The sequence below is a fragment of the Mirounga angustirostris genome, unplaced genomic scaffold, assembly GCF_029215605.1.
Source record: "Mirounga angustirostris isolate CCGP_5_RB_7025 unplaced genomic scaffold, mMirAng1.0.hap1 SCAF_8, whole genome shotgun sequence".
In the NCBI taxonomy this organism is placed as follows: Eukaryota; Metazoa; Chordata; class Mammalia; order Carnivora; family Phocidae; genus Mirounga; species Mirounga angustirostris.
In genome coordinates this window covers 3,616,871-3,643,041 of record NW_026991716.1, presented here as the reverse complement: position 1 = coordinate 3,643,041, position 26,171 = coordinate 3,616,871, and the positions used below count along the sequence as shown (strand labels likewise).

The 26,171-nt window shown below is 41.6% G+C and overlaps 1 protein-coding gene across 6 annotated transcripts in view; it reads left to right on the top strand.

Moving 5' to 3' along the window:
- Window positions 1–26,171, top strand: part of CARMIL1 (capping protein regulator and myosin 1 linker 1) — a 307,660-nt gene that overhangs the window by 162,863 nt on the left and 118,626 nt on the right. For all 6 annotated transcript variants that reach the window (XM_064597073.1, XM_064597072.1, XM_064597074.1 and 3 more), the window contains exons 12-16: window positions 8,262–8,348; window positions 16,677–16,780; window positions 19,432–19,509; window positions 19,646–19,722; window positions 23,511–23,615. In XM_064597073.1, the coding sequence (XP_064453143.1) occupies window positions 8,262–8,348; window positions 16,677–16,780; window positions 19,432–19,509; window positions 19,646–19,722; window positions 23,511–23,615 (451 nt within the window). The remainder of the gene's footprint in view (window positions 1–8,261; window positions 8,349–16,676; window positions 16,781–19,431; window positions 19,510–19,645; window positions 19,723–23,510; window positions 23,616–26,171) is intronic.

Here is a 26,171-nt window from a genome sequence, read left to right as displayed (position 1 = left end):
TAAACAATTCTATACATTACTCAGTGCTCAGAAAGCTGCAGGTACTCTAGTTTGTTCATCTTTAAAATAATAATAGTACTGACCACATACAGGTGTTCTCAGGATTAAATGAGATAATACACAGAAAAGGACAAGAATAGCCTGTCACATGCTGTGTACTCAATCAGTGTAAGCTTTCACTGCCTCCTTTGATTCATACAATAGCCTTGTGAAGTAAAATCATGCAAATGTTATTATTCTCTTTTTGTGAATGAGGAAGCTGTGTGTTTACATGATATGGACACAGCTTGCAGAGTCCTACCTGAGATCTCTTGTTGAGGCTTCTGTCTAGGATTTCCTAAATATCAGCCAACCAATCTGTCGGTCAGTCAATCCTCCTGTGTTGTGATTTCCTGCTTTGGCTCTCTAGATTTCCTTGGGAAGTGGAAGGAAAGGATTTTATGCCTGCTTTTTGAAAAACATTGGTTTATTCCATAGCATGTCAGTAAATTTTCTTAATCGCTCTAATATTTCAAGATACTAGGTTTGGGTGTAACAGCTCTAAAACAGAAGGTTCTTTTCTTCAGAGTCATGATTTCAACCATATTTAATTGATATTTTTAAGGTGACACAGGATAAAACAATTTTTAAAAACTGCCTACCTTTGGATTTTAGGGCATTCGAAAGTTTGGTGTGCTGACTCCATTTTTTTCCATTGGTCTTTTTTAAAAATTTATTTTATTATGTTAATCACCATACATTACATCATTAGTTTTTGATGTAGTGTTCCATGATTGTTTGTGTATAACACCCAGTGCCCCATTCAGTACGTGCCCTCTTTAATACCCATCACCAGGCTAACCCGTCTCTCCGTCCCCCTCCCCCCTCCCCTCTAGAACCCTCAGTTTATTTCTCAGAGTCCATCGTCTCTCATGGTTTGTCTCCCCCTCCGATTTCCCCCCCCTTCATTTTTCCCTTCCTGCTATTTTCTTCTTCTTCTTCTTTTTTTTTTTTTTTAACATATATTGCATTATTTGTTTCAGAGGTACAGATCTGAGATTCAACAGTCTTGCACAATTCACAGCGCTCACCATAGCACATACCCTCCCCAATGTCTGTCACCCAGCCACCCCATCCCTCCCACCTCCCCACCACTCCAGCAACCCTCAGGTTGTTTCCTGAGATTAAGAATTCCTCATAGCAGTGAGGTCATACGATACACGTCTTTCTCTGTTTGACTTATTTCGCTCAGCATAATACCCTCCAGTTCCATCCACGTCGTTGCAAATGGCAAGATCTCATTCCTTTTGATGGCTGCATAATATTCCATTGTATATATATACCACATCTTCTTTATCCATTCATTCATCTGTCAATGGACATCTTGGGTCTTTCCACAGTTTGGCTATTGTGGACATTGCTGCTATAAACATCGGGGTGCACGTACCCCTTCGGATCCCTACATTTATATCTTTGGGGTAAATACCTAGTAGTCCTCTGGTCTTTTTATTCCTATATTCCTCGTTCTTGAATCTTTTCTCCTCAGCCTTATTTTTGAAATGGAAATGCCCCACCAGATTTTGTTTATTCACATTTCTTAGTGTTTCTGAACTTTCCAGGGAAGCTGTAGGAATTAGTAGAAATCTGAAGATTTTAACTGTTGTCTGTGTTCTGACATCCACCGTGTTCAAATCTATATGCTTTCTAACAGAAAAGAAAGACACCTTTTGTTTACCCACATCCTGTTGCTAGAACCGTGTGCAGAATTTTAAGCTATTAATATTGATGCCTTCAATTAACAAGGACCTCCTTAAACCTCTTTGCCTGGCTTGTGTATCATACTGGATTGTAGAATATCCCAGTGTTAGAATTTTATGTGATATTATCATAGGCTTTTAAATTCATGCATGATTAATAGGTTAAATGTGCAATGTCAAATTTCATTTCTTATCCTTGTAAGTTAATACATCAGATGGCAAATTATACTACTAAACATTTTGTAGTTTTTTTTATTAGGCATAAATATTTTGAAGCCGAGGAAGCCATAATAGTTTTGTTTTGAAAGGAGAAATAAAAATTAAACCATTTTTCCTTCTAGATTGGACACATACTTAAATAAAAATCACAAGAAGGATGATCCATTTAGTAAAGTCTCCAAAGGAAAGCGTCTAGTGATAACTTGTTTTAATTCACAGCTCTGAAGGCTATGTTTTGCTTTATTTTGGGGGCAGAATTAAAGAGTTTTGGCCAAAAGTTGAAAAGTCTTTTCTTAGCCTTTCTGGGGAAATGTTTTCTCGATGATCGGTTTTTTTCCCTGGCACTGTTGAGTAAATGGCTCCAGAAAGTATCAGGCAGGTTAATTTTTTTGTTTTTCTTGAGATTTTGGCTGCCAGCCACCCTCCATTTATTCATGTTGCCGAGACCGCATTTCTAAAGTCTGCCAGAGAGGAAGAGGACCCTTTGTGTAATAATCTGTTACCTTTTCTCAAAGAGCAGTAAAAGCATGTAATCATTATGATGTACACCTGAAACCAATAGGATACTCTATGTCAATTATAGTGTAATGAAAAAAATGCATTTAGTGCTTTTATTTAAGAAAAAATGAACAGTACTGACCCCATTTATGCCTTTTATTATGTTAGCGCTTAGCAAGGGTGTTTCTTTAAAGAAGAAATATAATATATTTATGGCTTGTGGATGCCTAGGAAATCAAAATATTTTGTCAAGAAAGAAAGAAACTAATAGTTTTGTCAGAAATTTGATAAAAAGTACTTGAAACAGACGATCTTGTGTCTGTGTCTTTAGTCCACTTGACTTTTTATCCTCTCTACCTTTTTCCCACTTTTTTTCTTTGAAGTAAATTATCAAGCATGGCTTTATTCATCTTTATTCTAACTCAGGAACTTCGCTCTTTATTATTTTCATTATTTATGGTGTGATCATTCAATTTCCAGAGAAAAATAGTGCTGGGTTGTTTACTCCTTTTTGTCTTCCTTGCTTGTTTAAAGATAGTTGATGATAAGGAAGGAATGAATGCATGGGTGTTGTCACTGGCATTAGATAATTGTTCCGTTCCAGCCTTAGATCTGGTTATAGGCATTTGTGGTTTTATGTGGTATACGTAACAGGTATCTCTGACGCAAAAGAAATTAGTGAAAATGTAAAAATTGTCATTTTCTCAACAAAACTAAACAACTCAAGTCAATCTGAGCACAGCAAATTAGAGGTTGAGTGGTAGGTTTTAACTTTGATCTAACAGATTTTCAGCATAATTTGAAGACATGGGATATGGGTTTGGGGATTTTTTTTTTAAACATTTTCGTAACATACGCCTTGCTAGGAAAAACACGATATAAAAGAATTGGTCCAGAGTAGGCAGTGATAACTCATCAAAACTTAAAAGCGAGAATCTGGTATCCTTCCCAATTCCATACCTAAGTTTTGAAAAAGATTTATTTATTTTTTTTAAAGCAGTTCTAGGTTCACAGCAAAATTGAGAGGAAGATAAAGAGATTTCCCGTATCCTTCCTGCCCCCACCTAGGTACAGCCTTCCTCACTATCAGCAACCCCCCACCCGAGTGGTACGTTTATGACCGTTGATGAACCCACACTGACACCTCATCATCACCCCAAGTCTGTAGTTTTCATTAGGATTCACTCTTGGTGTACATTCTACAGGTCTGGACAAATGCGCAGTGACATGTAAGCACCCCTTTAGTATCATAGGGGATTTAGTATCATTTTCACTGTCCTAAAAATCGTCCTCTGCCTATTCATCCCTCTTCGCTCCTGACCCCCTCATCCTCCAATCCTGGCGATCACTGATCTTTCTGCTGTCTCCATAGTTTTGACTTTTCAAGAATTTCAAAGTTTTTAACTCCCTTGGATAAGTACCAAGGAGTGTAATTGCTAGATCACATGTTAATGTGTGTTAAGTTCTGTAAGAAGCCACCAGACTGTTTTCCAAAGTGGCTGTGTTGTTTTGCATCCCCACCAGCCATGAATCAGAGGTCCTGCTGTGAGAGTTCCTTGCCACCATTCGATTGCCCCTGTTCTAGATTTTGGCCATTCTCATAGGTGGTTAGTGGTATCTTACTGTTACATAATTTGCATTTGCTTGAGGACATAGGGTGTGGAGCATTTTTTCATATGCTTATTTGCCATCTGTATTTTCTTTGCTGAGAGTTTTGTTAAGGTCTTTGGCTCCTTTTCATTGGCTTGTTTATTGTTGAATTTTAAGAGTTCTTTGTATATTTTGAGTATCAGTCCTTGCAAGCATTTCCTCCCAGTCTGTGGCTTGTCTTCTCATTCTCTTGACATTGCCTTTTGTAGAACAGAACATTTTAATTTTAATGAAGTCCAGCTCATCAGTTATATCTTTCATGGATCATGCCTTTGGTGTTATGTCTAAAAAGGCATCACCATACCCATGGCCGTCTCCATTTTTCTCCTCTATTATCTCCCATGCCTAAATTTTTAGAAGTAAAATTTTTCATTGAAGTATAATGTACGTTCAGAAAAGTTCACAAACACCAAGTTTACGTCTTATTGGAGTTTTACCAAGTGAACACTCATCATGAATCACTGCTGAGCTCGAGACAAAGAATGTTATCAGCGCTTTACAATCTTCCCTAATTTTTTGCTCTAGTGATTTTCACCCTTACCCTCTACCACCCAGAAAACATAATTACTATTCTGACTTCTGTTATGATAGGTTAGCTTTATTTATTCTTGAATTTCATAAATAATAGCATTATATAGTATATACTCTTATATTTGGCAACTTTTGCTTTTCCTTGTGGAGAGGTTTTTAATAATGGGTTTATTTTCTTGAATAGATGGAAGACTATTGAGATTATCTATTCTTATGTGAGATTTGGTAAATTGTATTTTTCATAAGGAAATCTGTCCATTTCTTCTAAAATGATGCATTTTGACCTACAGAAAAAAAATTTTTAATACTCCTTAGTTATATTTGCAATGTCTGTAGGAGCTCTACTAGTATTTTTTTTCCATTTCTGATTTTGATAATTTGATCCTTCTCTTTCTCTCTCTCCCTTTTTTTTTTTTTTTTTAAACAGTCTTGCTGGGGCTTACTAATGTTACTAGTTTTTTTGAAGAACAGGATTTGTTAAATTTACTTATTTTATGGATGCTTTCTATTTAATAGATTTCTTCCCTTTGTTATCTTTTTTTTCCTCTCCTGTTTATGGGGATGAGGTGGGGATTAATTTGCTGCTTTTCTTTCAAATATCTTGAGAGGGATACTTAGATAATTAGTTTCCAGCTTTTTTCGATTAACATAAGTATCTAGGACTATAGATTTCACTCTAAGCATGGCTCTAATTGTATCCCTAAAATGTTGGTATCATAGTTTTTAAAAACTTAAATAGTATTTTTTGGACAGTTGGGTTGCTCAGTCGGTTAAGCGTCTGCCTTTGGCTCAGGTCATGATCCCAGGGTCCTGGGATCGAATCCAGCATCAGGCTCCCTGTTCAGCGGGGAGCCTCTTTCTCCCTCTGCTGCTCCCCCTGCTTGTGCTCTCTCTCTCTGACAAATAAATAAGTAAAATCTTTTTAAAAAAATCAATAAAAAATAAAATTTAGGGACGCCTGGGTGGCTCAGCCAGTTGGGTGTCTGCCTTCGGCTCAGGTCATGATCCCGGGGTCCTGGGGTCGGGCCCCGCATCGGGCTCCCTCCTCGGCCAGGAGCCTGCTTCTCCCTCTCCCTCTGCCCTGCCCCCCACCCCCTGCTTGTGATCTCTCTCTCTCTCTGTCAAATAAATAAAAAAAAAGTTTTTAATAAAAATATTTTTAAGATTTCCATTGTGATTTTTCTTTTGGGGGAGCTCATTTGTTATTTGGAAATACATTGCTTATGTTATAATGATTTGGGGATTTTCAAATTCTCTTTTTGCTACAATTCCTGTATTAATTGCATGTAGTGGTAGCAATTGGAGAATATGCTTTGTGTAATTTCACAGCAGTTAAGGAACATCCTCTATATTATTTGTTGAGACTTGCTTTTTGGCTCAGCCTATTGTCACTTTTGGTAAATAAAGGCTCCATGTGTACTTTGAAGACATATGTCCTTCAGTTATTACGTACAGTGTTTTAAATATATCAAACATTTTTTTTATTGTGTTCTTGATATCATCTGTGTCTTTATGCCCTTTTTTGTCTGTTTTATCATCTAACAGAGATGTGTTTAAAAATCTCCCACTGTTGCGAGGTAGCCCACACACACGTATATATTAATGTATATAATAATATATGTATTTTCCTTTTGTTACCATTAGATTTACTTTATACATTTTGAGATTGTTATTCAGACCATACAGATTTAAAATCATTACATCTTCTTCATTAATGAAATGTCTCACTTATCTCTGCCTCTTAAATTCTAACTTGTCTTATATTATTGCAGATATACTAATTTTCTTTTGGTTAGTGTTTGCAGCATATATCTTTTTACATGCTTTTCAGTTCACTTCTGAATACATGTATTTCTAAGTGTTTCTTGAAAGCACCGTATAATTTTGTTTAGATAATCCATTTTTGACTTGTTTTGAGTATTTAGTTAGTACATTTACATTTTTTCAAAATTATCAGGATTTATTAATTTTTTTAAATTTTATTTTATTATATCACCATACAGTACATTGTTAGTTTTTGATGTAGTGTTCCATGATTCATTGTTTGCATATAACACCCAGTGCTCCATGCAGAATGTGCCCTCCTCAATACCCACCACCAGGCTAACCCATCCCCCCACCCCCCTCCCCTCTAGAACCCTCAGTTTGTTTCTCAGAGTCCGTTGTCTCTCATGGTTTGTCTCCCCCCTCCGATTTCCCCCCCTTCATTTTTCCCTTCCTACTATCTTTTTCTTTTCTTTTTCTTTTTCTTTTTTTTTTTTTTTAACATGTAACGTATTACTTGTTTCAGAGGTACAAGTCTGTTATTGTAATTAATGATTTATTTGTATGGCAATCTACTATGTGTCTGTTTTCTTTTTTCCTCATTTTTTCTTTGTTCTCTTTTCCTCCTTTCCTGCCTTTTGGATTAATTACATTTCTAAAATGACTCCCTTTTCCCTGTGTCCCCATTAACTTACTAGTTATACATTCTTCTACAAGAATCTATCAACTAAATATCAGGCCTGCCCCCTCTTTGTAATTAATGATACGGATTAGCATATTCACATCTCTAGAAATATTCACATAAACAAACCTGTTTGACATCATTTAATCCAGGGATTTTCAAATTTATTTGGGAAATGGTATGAGGAGGTAAATAGGGGCTCTCAGAACACCCACCGTCCTTGGGGAGACACCCAACTAGAGGCTTAGTGCTCTACCTCTACTCTAACTACTACACTAGCTATTTCTTGATGAACTTTGATAAAATGTGTAGAGAATGTGGGGTTATGTAATAGGGCAGCAGCCAGCATGGTAGTTCCGGATCAGTGCATGCAGTTTGAGAATCAGTCTAGGAGACCATATGGTTAATATTGTTTCAGGAACCTTCCCAGGAACATGCCCCCTGGGAAGGTGATAACTCACCTATAGCAGGAAGTTCGTTGAATGATCTATAGGAAGAGCATACATTCATGTATTACTTATTCTTCCCAGTGAACAGTCTACACTCATTGCAATCCTTGAGTGAGTAAGCTGGTGTTCACAGTCTCCCAGTCTGGTCATTAAATTTAGAGACTCTCTGGTTTTTAATACTGCGATTTTTCAAGTTACAAAACCTACCTTTAAGAAGTTAAACGCACTTTGATGCTTTGTCTGAGGTTGTTAGCCGTAAGCCAATTAAGTATTGGAATCCATGTGCTAAAAGCGAAGCTGTTATCTGAAGAGTTAACATTATCCTGTTTTCTTGACAATAAGTAGCATGCATCTGCTCACCCAGAAGAGTGATCAACTCATTAAGACACAGGTTAAAAAGAGGCAATTATATTACTCTTCCTAAGAGTATTTGCATTTGAAATAGGACTATAGAGGAGAGGGTAACACTTTAGTCCAAAGAAAAACATCCCTAATGGTAAAGTTTTTATATTGTTATGCTTAATTAAAGAATCTTTCTTTTCTCCTATCCTTTAGGTAGGACAGAGAAAAAGGAGGTGTGATGGTAGATTATTAGAAAATAAAGTCTGACATTAGAAAAAAAAAAGATCACTTAAGTTGGAATCAAATTTAAGTTAATTTTCAGGCATTATAAAACAAATGCAATTCTGAGAAGTTGAACATTCTAATAATCTTTTTTTTTTCCTTTCTCAGGTGTGTCCTCTTTAAGTATTCAATTTGCCAAACTCCCAAAAGGATTAAAGCATTTAAATTTATCTAAAACCTCATTATCACCTAAAGGTACAGTATGTGTTATTTACTTTACTTTATGTCTGTAATATTTCTGCTACACCATGCTACCTTAAATAGTTAGAAGTATTACTTAGTTATGTCTGCATATGAATTACAGTACTCTTAGGGTTATAAGGTGAAGAAGTGGTGTAACTGGAATTCTGGTTGTCTAAAGTGAGATGCTTTCAGAGTAGAGCATAATTATGAAATACGTTATTTAACTTTTTGACTTAGCGTTGAGGAGTGCTTACCTGTGCTTCCCCCACCCCCCCACCCCTGTCACACATGCTGTCACATGGATGGTCTCCTGCACGGAAAACTGGTGGACCTAACTGCCCGGTCTCTGTCCTGCTCTGCAAATTGCCTTTCCTTCCCCAGGGTCTTTTCTGACTCCACTCACCCTCCGCTCATGTATCTGGTTGGGCAGTAAACCCTGTCCATTCTATCATTGTGTTTTCACATCAGCACCCCTATAACACTTGAAATACCCCTGCATGCGTTGTGCCTTTGTACATGCTTTGTATTCTGCTTGCAAAGTCTTTCTTTCATCCTGCAGGGTGAAACCTGCCTTCTTCCCCTCCTTCGTGTTTCTCTTTCCTGTGTGCGTGTCTCCTTGACTACTCACACAAGACACTTCCCTTTTGGTCACCAGATGTGTGGCGGTTTTTCCTCACACCCAGCAGTTCCCTGTGACACCGGCTCGGTGTCCCACAATTTCACGAAATTCTGGCACTCTCTACCCGAAGACAGTGTCAGATCCCACAGGTTAAGGGCTCAGTCCCACAAGACTACTCCCAACCCTCCTTGAGACTCCAGTTGCAAGCCTAGGTTATTGGAGGTTCCAAAGACCTCGCCTTGGGTTTGGTTAATTTGCTAGAGCAGCTCAGAGAACTCAGGGAAGCAGTTCGGTTTGCTAGTTTATTAAAGGATATGATAAAAGGCACAGATGAACAGCCAGGTGAAGAGATACATAAGACAAAAGGTGGGAGGGTCTTGAGCGCAGGAGCGCCTGTCCCTGTGGAGCTGGGGTGCATCACCTTCCTGGTGTGGATGCGTTTGCCAGCCTGGAAACCCCCCAAAACCTGTGCTATTGGGATTTTATGGAGGCTTCTCACACAGGCATGATCAATTATTAACTCAGTCTCCAGCCCTTCTCCTCTTCCTGGAGGACGGGGGTGGGAGGGAGCTAAAGATTTCAAGCTTCTAATCATGGCTTGGTCTCTCTGGTGACCGGCCCCATCCAGGAGCCCACCTAGAGTCACCTCATTAGAACAAAAGATGTCCCCAGTGCTCTTACTACTTCAGAAATTACAAGGGTTTAGAGAACTCTGTGCTAGGAATGGGGAGCAGAGACCAGTATATATATATTTTCTATTATCTCACATCTCCCCTTATATATATTCTTTTTTCTTTTTTTTTTTTTAAAGATTTTATTTATTTATTTGAGAGAGAGAGAGCACACGAGAGGGGGGAGGGTCAGAGGGAGAAGCAGACTCGCCGCTGAGCAGGGAGCCCGATGTGGGACTCGATCCCGGGACTCCAGGATCATGACCTGAGCCGAAGGCAGTCGCTTAACCAACTGAGCCACCCAGGCGCCCCCCCTTATATATATTCTTGGAGAGCTTCAGTTTATTGTATAAAACACTCATTTGTGGGGCACCTGGGTGGCTCAGATGGTTAAGCGTCTGCCTTTGGCTCAGGTCATGATCCCAGGGTCCTGGGATGGAGCCCTGCACGGGGCTCCCTGCTCAGCAGGGTGTCTGCTTCTCCCTCTGCCCCTCCCCCCTGCTTCTGTCCACTCTCTCTCTCAAATAAATAAATAAAATCTTTAAAAAAAAAAACTCATTTGTGATCGTCTCTTCTGAGACATCTTCCCTATTCCTGAGACCTCGGTGGAATTAAGCACTCTTTCCTCTGTGTTAGTTCTTGATCACATTATTACTTATAGATCTAATGCTACTGTATAAATACTGTTTCCATCCTGGAGGGGGGCTGTCCTTGCCTCTCTCATCTCCATCTCTCCAGCACTGGCACGGTGTGTGGACCACTGTCGTGTTTGAGGGCCTGAGTGTCTGTTCTCAAGCAGACTGCCTAGGGTTGAGTCCTGATTTTTTCCACTGAAGATGAACATGCCTTTATTAGGTCAGGTTCCTCACTTACATCATATGTAAGATGGAATTAACTGACTCTACCTTGGGGCACCTGGGGGGCTCCATCAGTTAGGCATCCGACTCTTGATTTTGGCTCAGGTCATGATCTCGTATGGGTTGTAGGATCGAGCCCCACGTCGGGATCCACACTCAGCACGGAGTCTCCTTATCGTTCTCCCTCTGCTCCTCCCCTGCTCGTGCTCTCTCTCTCTCTCAAATAAATAAAATCTTTAGAAGAAAAAAAAAGGAGTATCTAGCTCATCAGAGGTGGTGAGACAAAGTAGTTAATACACAAACAGTGCACTTTGGGGCACAAAGGGCCTCACGACCGTCACCATCATCATCTTGCTCTGCCATATGTGTGCTTTTAGTTCGTCCTGGGACAGCCTGTGCCCCTCCCCCAGACCTGGTGAATTCCTGCCCCTGCTGTGAGACCGAGCTACTGTCTCCCTTCCTCCTTGAAGTCCTCTCTCGCCCCACCCTGCACCAGTCGATGCTTCTTTCTCTCTGTTCCACTGCGCTTCGCAAATTCCTCTGTTTTAGCGTGTTTCCCATTGTGTGTGGTTTGTGCCCTAGCCTGGGAGCTTCTGGATGGTAAGGGCTGTGCCTCAGTCGTCGCTGTGTCCCTGGCACCTGGCACGTTGCGGGTCCCTACTGCGTGTGTCATGGGTGAGCAGGTGCACAAGCAAAACAGTCCCTCAGTGATGTCATAGCCATCCAATCCTGCTTATTCCCACCATACAGTTACCCTAAGAGTGATTTGAAATTGGGGTTATTTCTGTAAGTCCCGTGATTTTATGTGCAGACAGTTAGGTTTAGGCCTTCTAGGGGCTTTTCAAAGGGGCAGATTTGCCCGGGAGTTGGTGTTTTTTGTCCATGTGCCGGAATCCGTCCACAGATCTTAAAGCTAAGTGTCGTCCGGTGGTGTTACCACTCCTCTACTCCAGCAAATCAGTTTTATAGAGGGCGCCTGGGTGGCTCAGTTGGTTAAGCGACTGCCTTCGGCTCAGGTCGTGATCCTGGAGTCCCGGGATCGAGTCCTGCATCAGGCTCCCTGCTCGGCGGGGAGTCTGCTTCTTCCTCTGACCCTCCTCCCTCTCGTGCTCTCTCTCATTCTCTCTCAGATAAATAAATAAAAATCTTAAAAAAAAAAAAAAAAGAGAGTCTCTTTTTATACCCTCTCTTGTAGAATGCAATGGCTAGGAAAAAGAAAATTCAAAATGGGTTATATGAGGGCTCCTGGGTGGCTCAGTCGGTTAAGCGACTGCCTTCGGCTCAGGTCGTGATCCTGGAGTCCCGGGATTGAGTCCCGCATCGGGCTCCCTGCTCGGCAGGGAGTCTGCTTCTCCCTCTGACCCGCTTCCCTCTCATGCTCTCTCTCATTCTCTCTCTCAAATAAATAAATAAAATCTTTAAAAAAAAAATCCGTTTTATAGAAGCCTTTTTCTGATGATTACCAATGCATCATATATTTATGGTAAAGACTTAGAAGATACTGAAAAGTATAAATAAGCCACAGTTACTCGTTATGCCAGAACCACACCATTAGGAGACCACCCCTGCGGACAGCCTGGCACCCATCCTTCCACAGCGTTTCTGTCTGTATGTGTTTCTGTGTTTGCCCATGTCCAGACACACATGCGTAGATGGTATTCCAAGATGCTTGCCATTTCATAAACCTTCCCCCCACCCCGCGTAGTATATTGTGAGCCTTTATGGCCGCAAACACGCGATTACTCCCTGTGGCTGCATGCTGTTCCAGCGTGTGGAACAAGCCCCATAATTGATTTAAATGGCCTGTTATTGTACATTTGTGTGGTTTCTAATGCTTCAGTAATGCAAACAATGCTAACATGACTTCTGTATGTAATTATTGGTCATTTGTTACTTTCATATTTAGGATAAATTTCTCTAAGTACTACATTGCTAAATCAAAAAGGTCATGCATTTTTTTAAAGCTTTCTTTTCATATTTATTGTCACATTGTCCTCCAAGTTGTTTGTACAAATCTCCACATTCCCACCACCCTCAGATGTTATTCTTTTTCATTGTTTATCAAGCATATAAGCAAAAGTGTTCTGATTTTTTAAAAAAGATTTATTTATTTATTTTAGAGAGAGAGAGAGAATGCATGAGTGGGGAGAAGACCAGAGGGAGAGAATCTTCAAATAGACTCCTTGCTGAACGGGGAGCCCAATGTGAGGCTTGATCTCACAACCCATGAGATCATGACCTGAACTGAAACCAAGAGTCAGATGGCTAACCGACTAAGCCTTGAAGTGTTCTGATATTTGAATTTTAGTTTCTTCACTTACTGCTTAGGTGAATTCTCTCCCCACCCTCACCCCCCACACCCTCCCATTTCTTAGTCATTTGTCTTTCTTTTGGAGGAAGTTGCTAGTTTCCATCCTTTGTTACCTCTCTATTTGCAATGTTAATCTTCTTTCTTAATTTATATATATTCCCTACATACTAAACGTATGAATCATTTATCACGTGATCTATAGTATAACTTTTTAAAATTTGTTTTTTGTTGAGATATGATTGACGTACAACATTATATTAGTTTCAGGTGTACAACATAATGATTTGATACCTACATATTGTATAATGATCACCACCATAAGTCTAGTTAACATCTGTCAACACTCAGTTCCAATTTCTTTTACCCTGTGATGAGAACTTTTGAGATCTACTCTCAGCAGCTTTCAGATACACAGTACAGTATTAACTGTCATCACCGTGCTATGCGGTCCAACCCTTTTTTTTTTTTTACGATAGAGGTGTTTAAAAAAACCCCCAAACTTGAATTTATTTATTTTAATGTATTTGTTCATGACTGTGAGACAAATAGAGGGATGTGGTGATCACCTATCCTCCCAAGGACAAGTGTCTGGGGTACCTCTATGCCCAGTCACTGTGTTCCTATCCCTCCAGGTGTCATGAGGGTGGGAGGTCCCCCAGGCAGAGCAGAGGTCCTCAGCTTTCTCGTGAGTGAGGACAGACCCATGTTCCCCATGCCCTTCACAGATAAAGGTCTTCACGCCACATTTATCTTTTCTCTGCCATAAAGTTTGTGTACCTTAATATGTGTGTTTTGAGAATTAATATTGTTTAATGATATTCTGACCCAAGGAATTTTAAGTTGCCCTTCCTAAGAGATGTATGTGTTGAAATGTTGGGGGTTGGGGCGCCTGGGTGGCTCAGTCGTTAAGCGTCTGCCTTCAGCTCAGGTCATGGTCCCGGGGTCCTGGGATCGAGCCCCGCATCGGGCTCCCTCCTCTGCAGGAAGCCTGCTTCTCCCTCTCCCCCTCCCACTGCTGTGTTCCCTCTCTCGCTGTGTCTCTCTCTGTCAAATAAATAAATAAAATCTTTAAAAAAAAAAAAAAAAAAAAAAAAAAAAAAAAGAAATGTTGGGGGTTTTTTTGTTTTGTCTTTAATAAAAAGGATTTCTTAAAGGATTTCATTATTCTTGCAGATTTTCTTGTAGTATCTGAAAGGTTTGAAGAGTCACAGTAACTCAGATTACACTGCAGTTTTAGTCTTTTGCTGAATTTGACTAACATTTGTATTTTAGTTCTATGAAAACATGTATATTCATGGCTCCATAATTCAAGACAGATTTTTTTTTTTTTAAATCTTGCCATGACATCCCCACTGTCTCCAAATACTCTTTCTCTTCCTCAGATGTTAGCTAAATGATAGTTTTCTGGATTTCTAGTAAATATCCTGCTGGTTGCCAGATTATGTCAATGCCGGGCCATCTGGTACCACCTTTTTCCAGCTGTAAACACTCCAGTAATAAATACGAAGAATGGTCAAAATCACTAGAAAGCCAGAATCGAGAATGGCACATAAATCCGTGTTTAGTTTGGGCTCTACGAGCCCTGTTTTTTTCCCATCCTGTGTTTTTGTAATTTCCTGCTGTTAGTGTGCCTGTTAACATAGGCCTCACGTGGATGTGGGCTCACGAGGCGGGGGAGGAAGTCCTCCATTCTGTTCGAGCAGCATGAAGCTGAGCTGAGAATACAGTTCTCTCCCGATTCTGTTCAGACGTTGGCAACTGCCAAGCGCCCACACTTGTCAAGGAGCCTTTTCCTGTCAAGACTAATTTGACCTTCTAATTTTGGAATTTTTTTATTGAGTTTTGTTCTGCCTCACTAAGGAAGTGATTTTACACATGATTTTCTTGATGAGAGACCGTCTGGTATTCTCCATGCTTGGGACTCAATTATTCCATTACAAAATACACTAGTACTACTAATAACAGTACTCATGAAAGAATTTGGTCACTTAAGCAATCATAGATGTTACCTCCAGAAATTAACCTTCTGTAGGCCATTGCAAGTTCTTTTTATCTAGCATAATTAACCAAATCTCCACCTCCTTCATTGCCAAGCTCCTGTTTTTCACCTCTTTGATAGAACCGACCTCTCTGGATTTTGGTTATTTGACTGTGTCTCTCATTGCACTAGCCTTTCGAGGGTAACATAATATTCCCTGGGTCTCAGAAGCCCATGCCAGCTGGACAGTTGGTCTTAGATCAACTTTTGTTGCAGTGAATAAATACTCCTTGCGGAGTGCTGATTTTTCATGCTGGAATTTACTTAGTTTCCTTCTTGATGGTCTTTGAGCTTTTCGAGGGCAACGAAGGGGCCTCATTTACATTTATTTCCCAATCCCCAGCATTTTATAAACATTTTATGAGCACTTAACAAATGTTGAATTGATAGCCAAGAACTTCTTCCTGGTACTTGACTAAAATATTTTTCACTCTCCACTTCTGTCTCTTCTCTGTCTGCAGTATCCAGAGGAACAGTCACCCCTGAGAACTGGCTCAGTCTTCTTTATCAGACACGTACACACTGCAGTCGGTTTTGTAACCCCCCAAAGCTGGAGGATGAGATAATAACCCTTTCATCAGTCCATGCACCAAACATTCTAAACTTAGAGCAGAGACCTGCTCCAGTGCGGGGCTGTCCTTGGGACCCTCTGCTTTTTTCTTGGAGTGCCTTGCTTCATCCTGCTGCTGTGACCAATTCTGTCTCCTACTGGCAGGCCCTACCCCCGTCCCTTATCCCAAGGAAGGTCTATGCAAGTGTGGACCAAAGCCCCCTTCCCTGTGTCCCTGTAGGGTGCTCAAGACAGGCTGGGATTTTTAAGAATTTTATTGAAAAAAAAAATTTATGAATGTATATCCAGTTTAGAAATCGCCATATTTCCAAAATACACAAACTGGAACTGTGAACTGTAGAAACATGAAGAGCTTTGCTATGTCTCCTATTCCTGTTACCCTAAGAATGAACATCAGTGCTATTGTGAATATTGACCTCTTCAAATCCCGGTGAGCAGCCAGACTCTTCTGGGCTCCCATTTTGTAGTGACCGCCTTCTGGAGCCTCTCCTTCCCCCGTGGAGAGAAGTGGCTTGAGGAGAACCCACCAATAGACGTGGCTCCGTGACTGTTACCCACATAGAGAAAGAACGTGGCTCTCACCTCGCAGAACACTCTTGCCCTCCTCATGTATTTATTCTTTGTTTTTTGAGGTGATAATAACCCGTTCACTTCAGTGCAGTTGACTTTGACTCGAGCCGTTTATGTTATGTGTGTAAGTAGTGTATAGAGTGTCAGTTATCCATTTTTCCTTTCGATTGCTTTTTATATGGTATACAAATCATGTTCTCAGTCTTTGTAAAAATCCATTTCCCTCTGAATTCTGCCTTGAGTATGATATATTAGGTAGAACAGTTATCTGACTCATATTAACTTCTAAGTACTTTAATTAGTGAGAAGTGCCTGCAGGCGCACCTGCGTCACTTAAATCCCATACATTAAGTCAGGAACACCGAGCAGAATTAAGAGAGAGACAGAAATGACCAGTTAGACTTGTGTGCATCCGTGCGTGCATCCTTCTAGCATCCAAGTCAGATCCTTTCCATCCACGTCAGACGTGGAGCAGAACGAAGCTAGTTCTGTCTCTTTGTCCTGCTCAGGGAGATGGCTGTGTCCGTCACTCCCCTGTTCTCCCCGAGGGGAGGTCAGAAGAAGACAGTCCTAGTCCTACCTTTGGGGACCCTACTTGTGGCTAATCTCAGTCCTGCAGTTTGACGGGGCCATTTATAGATACTCCCCAGCCTCCTTTTGTTTCCTGGAGTGGAAACTGAGCTGGATCTTCTTCATGTTGCAGGGGTGAATAGCCTTTCTCAGTCACTCAGTGCCAACCCGTTGACCGCCACCACCCTTACCCATCTCGACCTCTCAGGGAACGTCCTTCGCGGAGACGACCTCTCGGTAAGTTTCCCTTTCCTCCCGGTCATGTTCAAAGGTGCTGTATTGCATAAGCCTGGCAGAATTTGCAAACATGGCTTTCCTCAGCTCCCCTCATCATGATACTTTCAGACCATTTAGTTATGAGCTTAGGACGTGTTTTAGAGAAAAAGCCCAGAGCTGTCCTTAATTAAATGTAGTTTAGCGCATAGATGTTTTCCCCTGTTAACTGAATGTTGCTAAAGTGTGAATTCTTTTTGGAAACACTTTTTTTTCTAAAGGACCTTTTTTCCCCTTCATTTTAACCATTATTGGACCTCTTAAAAGTGCCTGATAAGAAAGATTAGAAATGTAAACTGAATGACTTCATCATTAAATAATATTGTTAAGACAGGTAGGTTTTTTTGTTTTTTTTTTAATAGTTTGCAGTTGAAAGAGGATATTGGGATAAAGTCCAGTCCTATATTCCATGAATACGGTAGGGAGAGGCAAGGGTTGGGAATACACTGGGGCCACTCTTTAAATAAGTTCGAGTTTGATGGCAGAAAGTTTACCCTCAAAGAAAAGATTTTTCGTGCAGCTGAATCAGTAATATAAATGTTTGGCAGATCTTATTGGTGCAGTAAATTAGGTATGATCTCAGTGTCCAGATTTGGTGAGTTGTCCCCTCTGATCACCATGATAGAATTTAGAAGAAATGCTCCCTTACCACGTAGAGCCTACAAGTGTGCGTCTTCTAAGGGCCTTCATGTATGTTCTTCCTCTTTATGGGGGTGAAAACCATTTTGAAATTTAGTCCCATTTCTCTTATGTTTTACTTTCCCTGTAAGGCAGGGAATACTGCCACAGTCCTTTTTGTAGGATTTCTTCCCTCTCTCTGATACCTGAACCCATTTTAAGCAATCCTGTTTCCTAGTGTGCCATGACTTCTTCAGTGCATTGCTCCATGTTAGCTGTCACCTTCAGTGATGATTCATAAATCTGCTCCCTCCCAAGATGAAACCGGGAGTCCGATGGGAAACCACTAAGACGTTATGGTGGCAAACTAGAGAAATAGAGGGATAAAAGAGGAGCCCGAAGATTAAGTAATAAGACTCTGCCAACATAGGGGTATTCGTAGTCACTCAAGGTAGCAAAGTAGCCCAGGAGTGGGTCTGAGGGTGGCCGAGGGTGGGTTTTGTTCCGGCTTGCCTCTGGGGAAAGAGAAGTGGAACCGTGAGGCCTGTGTGAGTGGGCTCCCAGCCCTGGACAGGTTCTGGGAGGTTCTGGGAGCCCTGCAGCAGGTGCAGGGAGGGGCTTACCCGGCCCCTGCCTTCAGGGCCAGCAGCCTAGCTGGACCTGCCTCTTTGGAGAGGTGTTGGCCAAGCAGGGTCTTGTCACCAGTCACGGGTGATTAGAGCTCCCCCAGCTGGTGGCCAAGAGGAAAACCACATGCCAGGCAAAGCCCGAGAGAGGCAGAGATCTTTACCGAAGTGAGAGCAAGCTATTTTTCTGGATCAGAACTTCTCATAATCCAGTCTGTTGTGTGTGTCTAGTTATTCTCAAGTATTTATGGGCTAATCTTTTGCTTTTCTGAATTCCTTGGTAGAGAGGATTTTGCTCAAGCATGACAGAGCTAAGCCACTGCCCTGTGAGTCTTTGCTAAGGACGAGGACATCTCGATGTAAGCTAGTTTGGTTTTGCAAGGATCCAGTGGCATCCAGAGAAGCCAAGGAGAATTTAGCTATTTTCCTGGTGGCAGGAGCTTGGGCTCGGTTTGTTATTGGTGGATTCTAGCAGTTGCTACTCAGGGCAAGTAGAGAAGAACAGAGTACGTGTATTGTTTTGATGGCCTTGCACAGGAATAAGGGGAGAGTTTAGGCATTGTGACCCTTTGAAGCCTGACATGTCTGAACTGTGTATGAGATTTTTTTTTTTAAAGATTTTATTTATTTATTTGACAGAGAGAGACACAGCGAGAGAGGGAACACAAGCAGGGGGAGTGGGAGAGGGAGAAGCAGGCTTCCCCCCAGCAGGGAGCCCGATGCGGGGCTGGATCCCAGGGCCCCAGGACCATGGGATCGAGCCGAAGGCAGACGCTTAACGACTGAGCCACCCAGGCGCCCCCTGTGTATGAGATTTAAAAAACAAAACAAAACAAAACCTAAACTAATAGTGCCATCAGACCCTTTCTTGTTAGATTTTGGAAGTAACTAAGGATAGAAGAAATCATTGTCTTGGATGGAAGAGAGTATAGCCCAAGACCATCTGATGGTTCAAATTCAAATTAGTGGATCTTTGAGCACTTTCGAAAGTGATTAGCATTTTGATAGGGTGAGTGCTATTCAGGTGGTCTTTTAATCTCAGCAGTTAAAATTAATTAGCACTGCCCCAAAATTATAAAAATGGAGCTAATCAGGAAAACTAAGTCATGTGTAACAAAAGGGGGTTTGGCAGCCAAGAGTTCATTTGGCCTTTTTTTTTTTTTTTTTAACTCAAACATACTTTTATTTTAAATATTCTTTGGAACTTTGCTCTCGGGGAAAGCCATGGAATGACATGAAATTCTGCTCGTCCTCTTGGGAAGAGTAGAGAACGGTTATGGGAGGATTTGGGCAACTTCTTTTTAAGATACTAACGTGTGTGTGTATGTTTCCAGATCCTAATATGCTTGTTTTTTTGTTTTTTATTTCAAGCACATGTACAGTTTTTTGGCCCAGCCAAATGCCATTGCTCATCTGGATTTATCCAACACAGAATGTTCCCTGGACATGGTAATGTGTTCTTGATGCTGTGCTGGGGTGTCAGTCCAGCCATTTAGGGGTGATAGAGCGAGGCTTTTCTCTCTAATAAAGCATTCTCTTAGGCCTTGAAATACTGGAAACTAAGAGTGCTTTCTCTCTTTCTCAGGTCTGCGCGGCTCTTCTCCGGGGATGCCTCCAGTATTTAGCCGTGCTCAGTCTCTCCAGAGCTGTCTTTTCTCACCGGTATGGCTTTTTACCTGCCACCACCGTCATCTAGGAGTGTCTTCCTCCCAGAGGAGGTTGTGGTGATCTGAAAACAGAGCAATAAAGGATGCGTGTTGTGCGTGAAGGGAGGTGGCCTTAAACCATAATCGTGAATACAAGGCCTTGAAAGTGCAAGTTTTTGTTGTATTTTTTCACTGCAGTATGATGGATGTTCTTAGCAATCGCCCCAGCCTGCTATGTGAACTGTCTAGTAACTGCTCGTCCCATGAGGACGGGCACTCTTCTCTTAATATAGTAAAAGCTCTTTTAGAGGGACTTCTCAACAATGAACTTGGAAGCAACTATAAACTCCCTCTGGGGAGCAAAGAGTATGGCCGGTCCCAAACTCATGCATTTTTTTTTTTTAATGATTTTTTTAATAAGACTGATTTATTTATTTTATTTTATTTTATTTTATTTTTTATATATATATTTTTAAAGATTTTATTTATTTGACAGAGAGAGAGATAGCAAGAGCAGGAACACAAGCAGGGGGAGTGGGAGAGGGAGAAGCAGGCTTCCCGCCGAGCAGGGAGCCCAATGTGGGACTCAATCCCGGGACCCCGGGATCACGACCTGAGCCGAAGGCAGACGCTTAATGACTGAGCCACCCAGGCGCCCCAAGACTGATTTATTTATTTTAGAGAGAGAGAGAGCACGCGCAGGAGGGAGGGGCAGAGAGAGAGGGAGAGAGAGAATCTCAAGCAGACTCTATGCTGAGCATGGAGCCCGATGCAGGGCTCGATCCCACGACCGTGAAATCATGACCTGAGCCAAAATCATGAGTCGGCCGCTTAACTGACTGAGCCACCCAGGCGCCCCCAGATTCATGAATTTTAATGTGTAGAATTGTAGGGCTAGCCTGAGCACCTCACTTCTACCTTCCTGACTTAGAATTGTTTACAGTGTAGGGCGTTAGATTAGAAACAGCAAGTATTCACAAACATCAGCGACTTAGAATGGAGGGAAAAGAAAGAAAAGTTATCAAAAGTACATGGGTTATGTACCTGTGAAATTCTCGGACCACCTAATGAATTAATACAGTACTTAGCACTCGTAATGATGACCATAATCATAAACCATATTTTCGTCATTATGTGCTTTTTAGTAATAGGGAGAATTGCTGACTACTAGAAATATCTCCCTTTTAATAAGTTACCATTTTGAAAACTTCATATATTCAGAGGGATAACCCTCACTTGTTTGGAACGTTCGCTTGTTCAGCTGGCTTTATCGGACAGCTGTGCCTCGCAAGTAAATTATTCTATATTTTAAAGCACAGTCAGTCCATTATTTCAACAGTGAGGTGAATCTTTACAGGAGCAAAAATATGCCACAAGCACCTCACCAGAAGAAGACACGGGCAGAGAGTGTGGGGCGTTTGTAACGGTGGGAGAAGTTGGGGGTTTTCTTCAAGGCATTGATGGAGACTACCCGGTCACCTCATGTATTTGAAAGCCTTTTAAGAAGCCATGCTTTGCGGGAAGCTGGGATGGACTGAGCAGCTGGGTTGGGAAGACGATGTCATAGAAGATAAAAATTTTCACATAATCAGCTTTTTTGGGCTCATATACTATGAATTCTGTGATGAATGGTCTTTTTTTTTTTTTTTTAAGATTATTAGAGAGAGAGTGCATGCACGTGGGTGGTGGGATGGGCAGAGGGAGAGGGAGATAAACAGACTCCCCATGGAGCACGGAGCCTGACGCGGGGCTCGATCCCAGGACCCTGAGATCGTGACCTGAGCTGAAATCAAGAATTGGCCGCTTAACTGACTGAGCCACCCCGGCGCCTTTTCTGTGATGACTGGTCTTCAGTAGAGCTGTTAAGCTTACAGAGCGGGACTGTACTAACAAATCCGCTTGTCATCCAAATGAGAGGTTGTGATTAAACACCCAGCACCTCACCTAGATACAGTCCTAGCAAGCCCTTAGTAATTATCTTGGAATTGATGCCTTTACACGGGGCTGTGGACTGTCAGCCAGGCTGTTCGTACTTTTGTTCATAAGTGTGTCAGTCAGGGTATGTTAGGTTGCTCTGTGTAGCTCCCCACCCCCATCTCCATGGCTTTCAGCAGTGGTAGTCTTGTGACATGTCCCTTGTGGGCTGGCCACATCGCCATTAATCTGAAAGGCAGATCTCTAGCCACGTAGCAGAGGAAAAAGAGTCACAGCTCATACTGGCTGGTGCAGCTTCTCTCTGGAAGTCACACACATCACTTCTGTCTGATGTGATGTCCCCTTGGCCAAAGGGACTCGCATGGCCATGCCTGCCAGCAGGAGGGGGATGAAGCATCGTCCTCCCACAGAAAGGGGCAGTGAATATTTGGAAACATTGGTACAGTAGATACCCAGACAAAGTAGTAGGAGGAGAAGTATATTCAGAGAGTATTTTTTTTTTTTTTAAAGATTTTATTTGAGAGAGAGAGAGTGAGTGAGAGAGAGAGCATGAGCGGAGGGCGGAGGAGCAGAGGGAGAGGGAGAAGCAGACTCTGCACTGAGCAGGGAGCCCGATGCGGGGCTGGATCCCAGGAGCCTGGGATCATGACCTGAGCCGAAGGCAGACGCTTAACTGACTGAGCCAGCCAGGTGCCCCTTCAGAGAGTATTTTAACATTTGCTCATCGAAAACGAACAGGAGTATACAAGCTTATATTGTTTCACTATTGGAGCCAGAGTTCATTGGAAACATCTTAATATATATTCTGCCAGAATTTTCTTTCCTCTTAAATTTATTTTCAACCTCTTAGAGATTCTGGTTGCTTAGGTAGTTCTTCTCAGGTAGCCTAAAATTATCTTGTTTAAAACCTTTTTCTAACATAGGTTTTCCTGGACCTTTGTACAAGAAATATTGTTGAATGTTATGTGGGTGAGCTAGACTGCTAGCCTGGCCTCTGCCCTGAGACTCTGAATCTGCCCACAGAGTATAAATAACTACCATTAAATGAGTGTTTACTCTCCATCAGGCTGAGGGCTTCACGCATGTGGACTTACTCAATCCTGCCATCACTTCTAGCAGATAGAACAAAACAAGCAAAGGGTCACATTCCAACTTTGACTCTGGGGTCTTGTTTTCCCAAAGCCCTCCTAGCGTGGCGTTGACTCTACTTTCTTTTTGAGATGTAGGATTTCTGCCGTAACAACGAGGGCACGTATTTGCAGTTTATAGCCATCTCTTTGGAGTTTTGTCTTTTTTTGAATATTTGGCCTGAAATGATTAGATTTGCCCTATGGATGTAGGAGCTGAGCAGGATCTTTGCCACGCAGGCTTCATGCCAGTCAGACTTTCTGTGTTGTTCCTGAGTTCGCCATTAGGTCACATCTTGTTGCATCTGAGACAGGCTGCGTCTGAGAGTTTTGCCAAGTGCACGTAACGATCCTTAGTATTCAGTGCCACCCAGAGGGAAAGCTCATTAAATTGTGAGAAATAGACATCCTCTTTGACCTCCCAATTTCTTAAAAATTCAAACAAGGAGATCTATGGGTAAAACACGTTTTGAGATCATTGGCTACAAAGAATAGCAGTGGTTTTAAGGACTTAAATGTCTTAACTTCTCTTGCATTGTTCCTTTGATGGTATTGGATTTATTTAGCTTCCAGACATTTTGTTTCTTTTTACCTTTAAATTTCTACTGAAAATGTAATGGATTCCTGGATTTTTTTTCCCCAGTGTCTGAATAACCAACAGGTAATTTTGCTAGTCTGGAAGTGGGGTACCCAACCCCAAGTATAACTGCTCGTGGTAGGACTCTTGTGTTTTGTTTTTCAGGAAAGGAAAAGAAGTACCCCCGTCCTTCAAACAGTTCTTCAGTAGCTCTCTGTCTCTGATGCAGCTCAACCTTTCAGGCACAAAACTGTCTCCTGAGCCGTTAAAGTGAGTCGTTAATTCATTTTCTCCAGAGCTTTTAACATTCAGTTTGTTATTATGAATGTGCTTGAGGGAAGGGAAGAAGAAGACACGTAATCCTAAAGCAGGCCAAGCAGATGAAAATGCCTTTCTCACTTTGGGGCACAAAAGGAAATCACATTCTTTTTTGAGTACATTGTGCACTATTGATATTATTGCATCTTCTATGGAAAAAAAAAAAAATCTTTCTTTGGGTTGTGACCTTGGCAGTTGTCACTGATCTGTAAAAGTTGTGTTCCCAGGTACCACTGACTTTATGTTAACCTCTGTTCAGCCCACTTTAGGTATTTTCATGTGTGTGTTCTAGTCAATATTTCTTCTCCATATTTCTCCTAACCATAATAAACTCTGTACACAGTGTGTATGCAACAGAATCAGTTTTAGATGCTTTAGTTCCTGAATTACTTAGGTCAGTAGAAGCTGTCTGTTTGGTATGTTTACTTGGCAGTCAACTTAGTTAATGGGTTAATATCCCTAGCGGTGAAGTTAAACTCTTTAAAATAAAGTTTGAGGATAATTTGTCATCCTTGAAGTTTCTATTCACCATTGCCAGAAATAATCAGAAGGGCCATAGAATCAAATTCTCTACAAGTCTAAAAAACATATTTCCAGGTAGTTACAAATGTGTACAGGTCGCATGCTCCCAAATGCATGCACAGATTTCTCCTTTCCCTAGTTGGCATGTAAATCAGCATTTAATTTTTCCCTTATAATTTGTATGACATGTTAAAATCAGTGTCTGCTATTCATTTTACTAGAAAATTAATCTTTATCTAATTTGTGACTTGCTTTCTTCTTTTTGAGAGGTGTGAAATTGATTGCAGTATCTCATATGGCACCATAAGACCAAAACAATGGATGTCTTTAAGGACAGTAGATCTAGTCAAGTGCTAAGAAAGAAATCCGATGGTGTATGGCAGGCCTTTTCATTTTTAAACATTGAGTTAATGTATTAGAGGTCTGTAGATGTAACAGCTCAGATAGTAAAAGTCTCATGATGAGGCTGTTTGTGTGGATATCAATCAAACTAACTTCAGAATCAGTATTCTAAAGGGGGATCCATTATAGTTTAGTCATATTTACTTCATTCATTTATTCAGCTAATAGTTATTGTGCATTTACAATGTGCCAGATATGAGGAGGGCACTGGGTGGAAAGCAGATCCAGACTTGATCCTTGCCCTCAGTGTACCGATAAGAGATCTGCTTATTCAAAAGTTACTGACAGGTGCACAGTATTCCAATTCTTACAGTGTTCTTGATCCTGTGAAATACAGAGTAGCTCTTCACTGATTAGCATTAGTGATTTTATAGAATATTCCACACCACCACAACACTGGATTTTACTGTACTGTTTATTATAGAGACTTACTGATAAAAATTATGCCTCAAAGTTATTTTGTAATTGTTAAATCTTGTGACCTGCTGTTATTTATGTGAATATTTAATAGTGTCCTGTCAGTAATCTCTTAGCTCTGTGTTTCACTTAATAAAAATCTTAACATGAGGGAAAAGGCTCCCACTTCGATGTTGATAGCAGTTGTGAGCAGGTGTTGTGATTCCTAGTCTGGAGTTGAGGAAATGGAGGCCCCAGAAGCTCAGTAATTTGCCCAAACTCACGGTCACAGGTCGGGTTTCTCAGGAAGCAGACTTTGAGATGGAGCATAGCGTGTAGGGGACAGAGACTCGGATTTTCTACCCCATGTCGATCGGTCCTTGGTATAGTCTGCCTCTGGAAGGATGTGGCCTGGGCGAGGCATGTTTCTTTGACCGAGGTCACACCCCAGAGGAGGACTGACTGCTGAGGGGGTTCTGGGAGGCACATCGTGGTGCCCACCAGCGGCCACTAGGCTCCCGATGTGCCTGCCCCACCACCTTCCCCGACACCAAGAGGGGCGGACGGAGACCCTCACTTGTTGAGGGGTTGGAGGTCAGCAGCCATAAGAGAATATGCTAAAGCAATGCAAATGCTTTTGAGAGAAACCTTCTAAGTTTGGGCATCACCGTGTTCTGCAGAAGTCTCCCACAATCTGGGGCTTCTTCAAAAACAATGAAAGACTATGACCGCTTACTTCATAGCTGTGCTTTTTCCTTGCAGACTTATCAGGCCACAGGGGTTTTAGTAAAGAACATGGTGACATTGTTCCTTGTGTTTCCTAAAATCTTCAGTGTGGTTCTCGTGCGTCCTGAGGATGCTCCTTGCTTCTGCGTCACTCAGAGCGAGGCCCGAGGTCCTATTTACTACTCATGCTGGCGCTTTCGCTTTCTTCCCCGTCCCTGCTTCCTTGTGCCCTTCCTTGCTCCCTGTCACATGGCCCCCCTTCTCCCCGTCTCCTGGGCTGAGTATTTTTAAGAAACCTATTGCATGAGCTTCTCAAAAATGCTAACTAGCATCACATATCCAGACCTGGCGAAATGAAATGCACATTCTTCTCTTAACCAGTGTTGCAGTAATGATGGAGGATTGGAGAGGACAATCGTTAAGGCCATTTTCCATCACTGCGTGAAGAGTAACAGCGCTTCC